At 44.3% G+C, this 12,148-nt stretch overlaps 1 protein-coding gene across 2 annotated transcripts in view; it reads left to right on the plus strand.

The window, feature by feature from the left end:
- Positions 1–1,356: 1,356 nt before the first annotated feature.
- TDRD3 (tudor domain containing 3) overlaps positions 1,357–12,148 on the plus strand; it is a 306,664-nt gene continuing 295,872 nt past the window's right edge. Inside the window, exon 1 of one of the 2 annotated variants that reach the window (XM_048851805.2) lies at positions 1,357–1,522. Coding sequence is in view for 1 of the 2 variants with exons in the window: in XM_048851785.2 (XP_048707742.1) it covers positions 1,482–1,522 (41 nt within the window). In the remaining variant the exon portion in view is untranslated. The remainder of the gene's footprint in view (positions 1,523–12,148) is intronic. The other variant, XM_048851785.2, reaches the window with a different exon arrangement.

Raw genomic sequence — 12,148 nt, forward strand, 5'->3', positions numbered from 1 at the left:
CCAGCAGGAGAGTAAATTTGTGTGGGGGGGGTGGAGGGTGAGAAAACCTGGATTTGTGCTGGAAATGGCCCACCTGTTGATCACTTTAGATAAGCTATTACCAGCAGGACAGTGGGGTGGGAGGAGGTATTGTTTCATATTCTCTGTGTGTATATAAAGTCTACTGCAGTTTCCACGGTAAACATCTGATGAAGTGAGCTGTAGCTCACGAAAGCTCATGCTCAAATAAATTGGTTAGTCTCTAAGGTGCCACAAGTACTCCTTTTCTTTTTGCGAATACAGACTAACACGGCTGTTCCTCTGAAATCAGACTAGAGGCTGCATTTTCAGAAAACTTGCACTGTATAAATCCATGGTACACCCCACACCTTGAATACTGCAGCAATTCTAGTTACTCCTTTCAAAAAAGATATATTAGAATTGGAACTGGTAGAGAAGGGCAACAAAAATGATTAAGGGTATAGAGCAGCTTCCGGAGGAGAGATTAAAAAGACTGGGATCAGGGATGCGACGGAGGGCTCGGGACTCATCAGGCCAGCCCTGCGTGGGAGGCTGGGGTGGAGCTCAGGCTAGCCTCACCCAGGTTCCTGTTTTTCCCTTTGGGAAAGACGGTCACCTTCGCCCTGCATTGCTGAAAGGTTTTCTTCTCTAGTTAGCCTCCCACGGGCAGCAGTTTGCACCATATCTAAGTGCTAGGAGCTGGCGTTACAGCCCTGGCCTGGTGAGACCTTTGGGGCCACGCTACCTCCCCGATTATTTTATTTACACACAGAGGTTTGGGGCCCCCCATGCCCCTGACTCTGGCAGAGCTGCCCTCCTCCCCGTGCAAGAGCTCAGACCAGGGCCGCCTGAGCGGGCGAGCTCTCGTACAAACGGCCTTGTGCCATCAAGGGCATCCACTTCATTCCCGCCCTGCCCGGGGTGGGTGTGTGACAATAACCTCCCCTTGGCCCATGTGGCCGAGCCACGCCGTCCGTGAGCTCCCCTGCCAACATCCGCAATCACCGGCGGGAGCCGGAGAGTCAAGTCACCCCCCACCCCCGCCAGCCAGTCTGGACCGAGCCCGCCGGTAGCCCAGGCCCTGGGGCGGCCGCGCCGCTGGCGCCGCCTCTTCTGCCCGTCCCCGTGATGGCGGCGCCGGCGGCCTCCCTGGCGCTGGCAGGGGGCGCCGGGCCCGCGCCTCCTCAGTAGCGGGACGGCCGGAGCCTCCCCCGGCCCGGCGGTTTTGTTCGCTTGCGAGCGGCGGGGTCTGCGCCGGGGCCGCAGTCGCCTGCAGCCGGCGAGCTGCGCCGAGAGCGGGCGGGGGCGCGGCCCTCAGCCGGGAGGGGCGGGCCAGGCCAGGCCACGCGGCTCCTCCCCCGCCGCTGCCCCCCCCCCCGCCGGGTACGGGCCCAGCCGGCCGCCCAGCGCCGCGGCAAGTTTGTGGGAAGCAGCAGCAGCAGCAGCCGAGGGGCACGGAGGCGGCGACGGCCGGAGCTACCATGGCTGGCGGGACGAGCTCCGCGCTCTCGGAGTCCGGCTGGTAAGTGGGGCCTGTCCGCTGTGCGGCTCCGTGGGGCCGATGGTGGGACTCGGGGCCTGCCCGGAGGCTCGGGGCTGGGAAACGGCTGCTGCTGCTCTAGGCCTCTCTGGTTCCTGCCCCTTTCCACCCTGACAGTAGGTGCCTCCCCCCGCCTTGTGAGAGGAGCAGGAAGTGCTCGGGGTGGGGGAAGATAGGTAGCTTTCGCATTTGAATGGTAGCTATTGATTTGACCTTTTCTGGGTCACTCAGAGGGGATGTGTTAGGCACAGTCCCTGAGCAGAAGATCCAGGGGCCAGACCTGGTATTCTTTTTCTCAGTTTTCCCAGTTTATACAGTGAAGGGTTGATCTTGTCCTGCATGTTTCCTACTTGTTACATGGGTAGGTGGGCTGTAGTTGCTTCTACTTGCAGAGGCATGGTGTGGCTTTTTTAGTTATTTTATGCACCTGGGCAGTGGGTTCCCTTCATCATCTCCCATAAATGAAACAGAAAGTAAGGTTAACACTAGTTAATGAAGTAAGTTTCCCAGCATCCCTCAGAGTTGGTATTATTGAGCTAATGTTACAGAAATGATCAAAAAGTAAAGCTTAATGCACCAAGAAGTTGTCTTATCTAAATTCGTAGGCCTTGTGTAGTCTACTCCAATCTTTCTCTGAACAGTTTCCCCTCATTGCTAACAATGATGTTTGGGTGCAGCTCCATGGTAACAACAGTGGGAATGCTGATTTAGACAGGGTTCTTAACCACCAATGGTAGTTTTTACTGAAATGTCATGTAGATATGTTGCAAATAGATTTAGTTGAGATGTAGTTAAAACAGTGTAGGCACACGCCTTTCTGGACCACTAATACTACTACTGGTTGTGCTGCATGGGTAGGAAACTCTTTCTTTAAAAAGGGGGGCTAGTGTAGACAAAGCTATAGTGAGGGCAGACTTAGGACTAGAACCCAGGAATTGTGACTCTCTCCAGTTTGTGCTAACCGTTAGACATATTACTTCTCTCAAAAGGCAACACTTACCAGACTCACCACTTTTTTCAATACAAAGCATACACATACTCACCAGGGTATGGGTTAGTATTATTTATTTACTAGTTCAGACTTTTTCTTGACTATTTTACAACACTTTTGTAAAAATGAGCGCACCTTGAAATATCTGCTCATTGTAAAAATTAGTAATTTAGGCCTAGTTTGGAAAATTACTGTAGTACATGCATAAACGTCAAGCATGTGAGTAGGCTCATTGACTTGCTTGGAATACTTGCTTAAAATCCCACATGCTTAAAATATAGCATGTACCTCCTTCCTTCCGGTGTTTTGTTGGATTGGGGCCTTAGAGTACCTAAATTTATTGCTGCCACTTTAAAAGGATCATAACAAAGGTCACATTTTAATTGCTGGAGCTTATATACTGTAACACCTATGCTGGTTCTTCAAATTTTAATTCAAAGTTCAGTTTCTGGAGAAAATAATCTATGGGAAGACTATAAATCTGCTGATCTGTGAACTTTCTGCTCCTACAAACTTGTATTGTCTTTGAAATAACCTTCTGTTCTTTTATGGAATCATTGATCAAACTGAGAAGCTGAGGTGTCTTGCTTGGTCTGCTTCTCTGCAGATGCTTGGCAAAGGAGTAAAGGTGCTAATTTCAGAAATTATATTCTTTTAACACTATTCTAATGTGCAGACTTCAGTACACAGGGTAATGATTCTTGGCCACTAGATGTTAGGCACTAAAGGTAACTTAATTTTAATAACTATATTGAAGGAACTGTATCAGCAGTTTTAAGTTGAAATTAACCAACTTTTCAGGCAAGTAGTTTATACTTTACATAATTTTTTTGTTTTTTGTTTGTTTCTCGTTTCTTATTATGCAGTATATAGATATAGTTTTATCGGAGTAGAGAGGTTATTTGCTTCTGTATTTGGCACTAGTGCAACTGCTGCTTGGATATTGGAATGTCCAGTTCTGGGGTCCACAAGTCAAGAAGGATATGGAAAAATTGAAGTTAGTTAAGAAAAGAGCAATGAGAATAATTAGAGGATTAAAAAACATGCCTTATAGTGAAAGATTGGAGCTCTGTCTATTTAGTTCAACAAAGAGAAAGTTAAGGGATGACTTGATTACAGTCTGTAAGAACCTACGTGAGGAACAAATATTTAATAATGGGCTCTACAATCCAGCAGAGAAAGATATAACATGATCCAATGGCTGGACATTGAAGCTAGACAAATTCAGACTAGAAATAGGGTGTACATTTTTAACAGTGAAAGTAATTAACTATTGGAATAATTTACAAAATGGTGTGGTTGATTCTCTATCACTGGCCATTTTTAAAGTCAAAATTGGATTTTTTTCTAAAAGATATGCTCTAGGAATTATTTTGGGAGAATTTCTGTGGCCTGTGTTACACAGGGGATCAGACTAGATGACCACAATGGTTCCTCCTTGGCTTGGAATCTGTGAATTTAAAATATTAGTCTTAACACGCAAATTGAAATTTTTAGGCTGCTGCCACTTTTCTATTTTGACAGTCAAATGCATGTAGTGTTAAGAAGATGGCTTGTTGATATTTGTACTACAAATAAAAAATTTTCCAAACATTTTAGTGGCTAGCTTATATTAAATAACTGAAATGGTTCACACAGTTTCTGCAGTGTGTGCCCTGGACCTTGGCAAGCTACAGCATTGGGGAGTGGCTGATGTGCTTAAGCATTTGATTTGTGCCCTCATGATGTTGCAGGAGGTGAGCCAGTGGTGGGTAGTGGGCTGACTGCCAGGCACTGCTCAGTCACTAGTGGCATGTTGTAGCCTAGTCTTATTGGGGGGAGGGGGGCATCATATAGGAAAGAAGTGGATGTACATTGTGGGGAGGAGGAGGAAGGGGAGAAGGATTGGAAAGAAGAGAATGAACAACAGAAATATCATTAAATAAACACCCAACTACTTAATTTGTTTTTTCTGCATCTGTACTCAAGATGTTCTACTGTGGGGTGTGATTTTTTCCTTGACTCCTCCACCCTCTGATAGCAGCAGCAGAGCTTCAAGCAGATTTTAAACAAGTCTTCAGAACTGGTACTTAACTTGGTGTGTTTCTGGTCTACGTTAGTAGTTTAAAACATGATCAGCACCAGCTAAGTTGCAACTGTTGCTGGCACCTCTTGCGAGAAGTGGGAACCTTTCCTACTTCAGAGACAAGGTTAAAAGACGCTATAAGCCAAATTCTGTACTCATTTACACCAGATGTGCTCTTCTTTACATATGTGAAACACCATTGTCTTTTGCAACTGCAATTTAATTAACATATCTGTTGATTTATGAGGCACCCTGTACTCCAGCTTGCTTTCCCAAATCCTTACTGGTTCTGCTACAGTAACAAGAATTGAGAGTAGTAAAAACTAATTGTTGGTGCTGACGTAAGCAGATATAACTCTAAATATATTTATGGAGCTGGTCTGTTGAGTAAGGAGGTGGTAACATTACACAGTCATTTTGCAGAGTAGAACTGCACTTGGATTTTTTTTAATGTAGGGATATCTTAACCTTTTTTCTAGATAAATGTGTCCATTAAAGAGTGTAGTTTGAAATTTCCACTTGACTCCATCTTACACACCACCTAATGCAAGAACTTAAATACTTTTATAAGCACAAAGGGATATTGCAGATATATTATCTGATTCCGAGTAAATAAAACTTAAGATAGAAAAGAAATATCTACGGTACATCCAACTGGAAATGTTAGAGATTTATCTTGTATATTTGTGTTGGTATTACAAAATGTATTTTATTAAATTCTGTGAACATTATATTTATTTGCTGTCAAGTGTAATTTTGGTAATAGTGATCAGTAATTACAGCAGATGTATTTCTTCACCTCGTTTGGAAAATTTAGAGATTCAGCCCCCGTTGATGTTAGTGTAGTTGTATTTTCTTATGCTGCTTTGGTCAGTTTGGAATTTTTTCCCTTTGGGAGTCCAGTAGGAACTTCAGGTAGTATAGGGCTGTGTCATAACTAGTATTGGCAGCGATGGTAGATAAAATCTGACAAATTCTGCACAATATTTTGTTTGTGTGTGTGTTATATATGAAAGAATCTTAAAATTTAATACAACAGAAAAAATTTGTCATTTGGAATCTTGGATTTGGGAATGCCTTAACTTCTTTATGATTTACTTATTTTATGGTGCCCACAAAAAATGAACTGAATTCCAGATGCTTCTTCTTTTCTCTCTGTTTCCAAAGGTGTCCCATTTTCTGTTTCTCATTTGGTAAAAATGTGGGAGTTGGTGTGCCATTGATTTTTAATTCAGCCTTCTTGTGTGTCCAACCTGTGCTCTGAATGAAGCTAGGGTCTTGTGGAAGATGTGTATGTGATGATCCTAAATTACACAACAGTTTTTTTTTTTCCTATCCTAATGCATACACACAAAGTGGCAGATAAAAAGTAGCATGGGAAGCTTTAAATCTGACATTGCTTAATTTTTGAGTGTTGGCTTTTTAAGCTAAAAAATGATGATGGCGTCTCACATTGATGTATGAGATTCAGCCAAAACTATAGGTGAACAGATATATGTGAGGTCAGAGGTTATATATGTGAGGTCAGATAGAGGCTTCCTCTAATTTTTCCCATGCATAGGCGGAACGAATTTTGTTATGTGCCCATAACAAAATGTGTTTGTTTGACACATTACCTCCATATTGGTGCACATAACAAAATTCATGTGGTGGGGGTGGGGCTGAGGGGTTTGGAGTGTGGGAAGGGGGTCAGGTCTGGGGTAGGGGGTGTGTGGGGGGTACAGTTGAGGACTCCGGTGGGGCATGCGGGCTCTGGGGTGGGGCCGAGGATGCGGGGTGTGGGGTGCAGGCTTTAACGTGGCTGTGTAGTCGCGGCTTTGTACAGAACTCTCCCAGTGCTATAAAAAACCCACCTCTATGAGGGGTGTAGCTACCAGTGCCGAGAGGGCAGCTACTAGCACTGTAGCACTGTCTACACTGCCATGTTACAGCGCTGAAACTTGAAGCGCTCAGGGGTGTGTTATTTTTACACCCCTGAGCAAGAAAGTTGCAGCTCTGTAAAGTGGCAGCGTAGACAAGGTCTTAATGTGCCTCACTTTAAAGCAGTTATTGACATATCTGCCACCACCTTGCTTTGCTGTGGACTGTTGCTTCCTAGTTGCTGGGATCAAATTGATGTGCTTTCAAGTATGGACTTCAGTGATTCTTTATATCATTTGTAACCTACATAACTTTACATTAAAGTCTTTTTGTATGTCATTTTCTTGTTTTATTTAAAGGAAGAAGGTTTTTTTTAACCTTTGTAATTTTGTAGGGTTTTTTAAAGGAAAAAAGTAAAAATATTTAATACTACGTAGCTGTGACACCTCCTTCATCATACTTCTGTCAGCAGTGTGTGAACCCTGTTCCTTTAGTGTTGCAGCACATAATCCTGTTGCCACACGAGTTACAGAACTAACTGTATTAGCTGGCAATAGGAGAAGACTGTTATCCTAGGGTGGTGATTGAACCACTGAAGACAGGTGCTGGATCCAGAAGGTTGTTGCGGAGCCTGGCACACCTTGACTCTTTCACTAACCCTGCCCTCCCGCCAAGCTGGGGGAGGTTTTGTACCATGTGATGCTCGTGGAGTTGGGTCTCTGAGGTTATGTGCTGAGTCTGGATGGTTGCTGCTGATGGAAGCCTGGCCTGGCTCTCTCCCACAGATGTCTGCTGCAGTTGCTCAGACAGCTTCAGGATGGTTCCTAGTGTAGCAGCTGCTGCTGCTTTTGCATAGGCCCAGCCTTAGAATGTTTGTTTTCACTTTAATGTTTTGGCATGCTCCCAGAATTTTCCTGAGGAATGCAACTAAGTGGAGGGATAAGGTAATTTTCAACAGTTGTGTATCAGCAAAACTTTAACATAATTTCATGGGACAAAGGAAATGCACCTCTCTAACCCCAGGGCTTCCCCACTGCCAGATTTCAGTGGCTCTCTATGATAGTAGATGTGTTGAACCTAAAAAAAAAAAAAAAAAAAAAAGTTGCAAGTATCTTTTTTTAATGAAAAGTGTTAGGCAACCTAAATATAGGGCTTGCTACCAGGATCCCCTTTAATAGAAAGCATTGTTTGCCAATAGTTAATACTAAGGCCATCTATTTGTAAGTATAGGGATAAACCGGGAACATGAGACACCGCTCACTATGTGTTAACTGTTGGCAAGTTCTAATTTTTTTCTCACAGGAACAACTGTGCTTGGGTGCTGATTAAAATGTCCATCACTAAATCTATATTTATAAAGTAATTGTAGGTCTGACTCCTGTTATAACATATGGGAATCAATGCTGAAATTCCATTCTTTAAAGTGTAATCCTAAAGTATTACTTAGTCACTTAAAATACATATGTTTAACAGATATATTCTTCTGATGTAGTAGTAAATAGTCTACTGTAGTAAAATACTTGTATGAGAACTGAAATACTTTTTCAATACTGGAAGCTCCAATTTTGATGTTATATAATACACACGTTCAGGATATATCACTAAAATATAGCACTTGAAAAATATGTAATGTAAGAATCAGGATGTACTATTTACACATTATGGTGTATCGTAAAATCACTTTTGTAACTCTGTTTTGATGTTAGTTGTTGTTGCACACACATCATGGCTAGAACCATAAAATAATGCTGGATTATAGCTATTTCAATTAAAAGAAAATAAAAACAACCTCCTTCCACCCAAATCGTATGTGAACAGATTGTTGAAAGGTTTCAGAGTAGCAGCTGTGTTAGTCTGTATTCGCAAAAAGAAAAGGAGTACTTGTGGCACCTTAGAGACTAACAGATTTATTTGAGCATAAGCTTTCGTGAGCTACAGCTCACTTCATCCAGTAAGGTACTCAAAATCATGAAATTCCAATCTTGCATGGTCTGCCTTAATTCTCCCCATTTGTGTGCATTATAATCTTTAATTACAGGAGTGTATACTATCCTATAACATTTAAAAATATTCTACAATAATAGATACGTGTGTAATATTGGTAATTTTTTTTATATTTGCACTACTTTTGCTGTACTTACACTGATTTATCATAATGGTTCAATATCTTCCCTGATGTAAATTTGGTTTGTAGATATTTTTCTCCGTGGTATGTATTATAATAGTTAAGACCCGTAATTTTCATAGGAGTGTTTTGTAGCCTCTTTTGTTTGAGATACACAGAGCAGCAGTACACAGTGTTACAAAGTGCTTCACATGTGTAGCTTTAAGGTCATGGAAAAATGTACCTCTTATGCATTTGTTATGTATATGGATAATTATGTATATGGATAATGTTCCCATACTGCTTCTCAAATAATCCAATTTGTCATTTTCCTATAGCCTTACATGCGTTTGTAGCAACTTCTGGGAGTGTATACTATGTGTGTATGCTAAACAGTTAAAGAAGGTCACTTGTATGAAAAGTACAAAAGGGAATCATACCTGCAACATAAGCTAGAGAGTGTCCCCCAATCCTGCAAATGACTACATGTGAGTAGTCTTACTGACCAATGGTGTCCATAGATGATGATGGGAAGATATGTCATGATTCATTGAAATAGTGCTGTAACATGTTACAAAATATAATTTCAGTGAAGGATGCAAGTGCTTCTGGAAGCTACAGAAAATTTGGACAACCTTTCAGTCCATTTAGCAAAGTGCTTGCAGATCCAATTGTAAGAAAGTTGAAATGAATAATTAAGTGTAGAAGGCTTTTCTTCTCTCTACTAGTGTTTTAATCAAGAATTTAGTTGTGTAGTATTGATTCAACATTTATTACGTATGGGCTATTTCCTTGGTGGAACAAACTGCTCTTGGAGTTAATTCCTTTAAAGAGTAGAAAAAATGTTAATTTTAACCATTAGATTTTCAGTTTATTACATGTTAATGGCTTGATAAAATCGTAGATAAAGCTTCTGTGCTGTAGCAAGGTCATGACCCAAAACTGAGTCACCAGAATGTATCAGAGAGTTGCATGGGAGGCGTAGGTTGGGGGAGGGAGGGGAGTGGAATCGGGTGTGGATGGGAGGATTCAGGGGAGGGGTTGTAGAGCCCGCCCCACAGCAGTGTCTCCTGAGGCTCTGGTCTTGTGGGATTGATTAGACTCTGTTCCCCACTCCAGGCGTTCCTACGTGGTGCATGGGATTGCAAAAGTGTTCAGGTTTGGCCCAGCCACCCCTCTGTTCTAATGATGGGTAGCCAGCCAGGCCAAATTTGAGTGATTGGCTCTGCAATCTCATGTGTGAGTAATGTTGCGACCTGGCACAAATGTGGCATGGCTGGACCGAACCTGAGCGATGCTGTGACTCCCAAGGTCATGATGCCTGGAGCGGGGAGCCAAGCCCAGCCAGCCCTGTGGGGCTGGGAATGCCACTGTGTTATGTACAATGTGCTTGTTCTGTTAATGTATATATTGTATGTTGTGGGTAAAAAAGACAGTTGGCAGTTTTTCAAAGAGACATTATTAAGGGCACCAGAGCAAACTATCCCACTGCATAGGAAAGATAGGAAATATGGCAAGAGACCACCCTGGCTTAACCAGGAGGTCTTCAATGATGTAAAACTCAAAAAAGAGTCCTACAAAAAGTGGAAACTCGGGTCAGATTACAAAGGATTAATATAAACAAATAACACAAGTACGTAGGGACAAAATTAGAAAAGCCAAGGCACAAAACAAGATCAAACTAGCTAGGACATAAAAGGAAACAATAAAATGGGTTGGCAACCTGTGGCTTGCGTGCCAAAGACGGCACGCGAGCTGATTTTTAATGGCACGCTGCTGCCTGTCGGGTCCCAGCTGCCGGCCCTGCTCAGCCAGGGACTCTGGCACACAGGAGCATGCCATTAAAAATCCTGCCCGCCCCGGCCTGCTGTTCTCCGCCCCTCTCCCCCCCCACCCCGCTGGAGCAGGGTAAAGAAGCTTGGTCCTGCCGGCTGCTGCTGCAGGGCAGGTGAGCTCCCCCCTCCCCTGCCTCTTCCCCCAGCATGCTGGGTTCCTGCCCCTCCTCCTCTCCCTCCCTGCCGCCGATCAGCTGATGGCCCTTGTGCGGGAAGGGGAGAAGCGGAGCAGCAGGGCGCTCGCTGCTCCGGGGAGGAGGCGGAGAAGAGGTGGCCTTGGGGAAGGGGGTGGAATTAGGGCATATCCCCTCCAGCCCCCATCATGAGCCGCTCTGGGCAGGGGGCTGGGAGCACCCCCACGACCCTAGACCACACCCCCAGCCCTCTTCCCTGACCCCTACACCCCCTCCACACACCCCAGCCCTGACTTCTGCACCTCCCTACGACCCCATGCCCTGAATCTTGCACCCCCCGAGCACCAAATGGGAGCTTCTGCACCCCTTCCTCCCACATTCCCACCTGCACCCCTCGCACCAAATGGGAGCAGCCCAGGTAAGTACTCCACACCCAAACCTTCTGCCCCAACCCTGAGTCCCCTCCCTCATTCTAGCTCCTGGCCAGACCCTGCACCCTAACCCCAGCCTGCTCCTTCGCCCCCAGCCCTTTGCTCAGTGCACTCCCACCCTCAACTCAGTGCAGAGAGAGAGGAAGAGAATGGGCTAGAACTAGGGAGAAGGTAGGTACCCACTCTATGTGGGCAGGGCCGGGATCCCAGACTGGCAGCGGGCTGAGAGGGGCCGGCAGCTGGGACCCTGGCTGGCAGGAGCCAGCGGATGGAACCCCAGACCGGCAGTGGGCTGAGCCACTCAGCCCACTGCCAGTCTGGGGTTCTGGCTGCCGGCCCTTGCCAGCCGGGGTCCCGGCCGCAGGCCCTGCTCAGCCTGCTGCCGGCCTAGGTGAATGGAACCCCAGGCTGGCAGCGGGCTGAGCGGGCCGGCGGTGTAAGATCAGCATTTTAATTTAATTTTAAATGAAGCTTCTTAAACATTTAGAAAACCTTGTTTACTTTACATATGACAATAATTTAGTTATATAATATGTAGACTTATAGAGAGAGACCTTCTAAAAAACGTTAAAATGTATTACTGACACGCAAAACCTTACATTAAAGTGAATAAATGAAGGCTCGGCACACCATTTGTGAAAGGTTGCCGACCCATGCAATAAAACATTCTACAAATACATTAGAAGCAAGAAGATGACCAAGGACAGAATAGGCCCGTTACTCAATGAGAGAGGAAAGACAATAACAGAAAATGTGGAAATGGCAGAGGTGCTTAATGACTTCTTTGTTTTGGTTTTCACCAAGAAGGTTGATGGCGATTGAATGTCTACCATAGTGAATGTCAGTGAAAATGAGGTAGGATCAGAGTCTAAAATAGGGAAAGAACAAATCAAAAATTACTTAGACAAGTTAGATGTCTTTAAATCACCAGGGCCTGATGAAATGCATCCTAGAATACTCAAGGAGCTGACTGAGGAGATATCTGAGCCATTAGCAATTCCTTTGAAAAGTCATGGAAGGTGGGAAACATCCCAGAATACTGGAAAAGGGCAAATATAGTGTCCGTCTATAAAAGGAGAAATGAGGACAACCTGGGGAATTACAGACCAGTCAGCTTAACTTCTGTACCTGGAAAGATAATGGAGCAAATAATTAAGCAATCAATTTTCAAATACTTAGAAGATAATA

The sequence above is a fragment of the Caretta caretta genome, chromosome 1, assembly GCF_965140235.1.
Source record: "Caretta caretta isolate rCarCar2 chromosome 1, rCarCar1.hap1, whole genome shotgun sequence".
NCBI classification, from domain to species: domain Eukaryota; kingdom Metazoa; phylum Chordata; order Testudines; family Cheloniidae; genus Caretta; species Caretta caretta.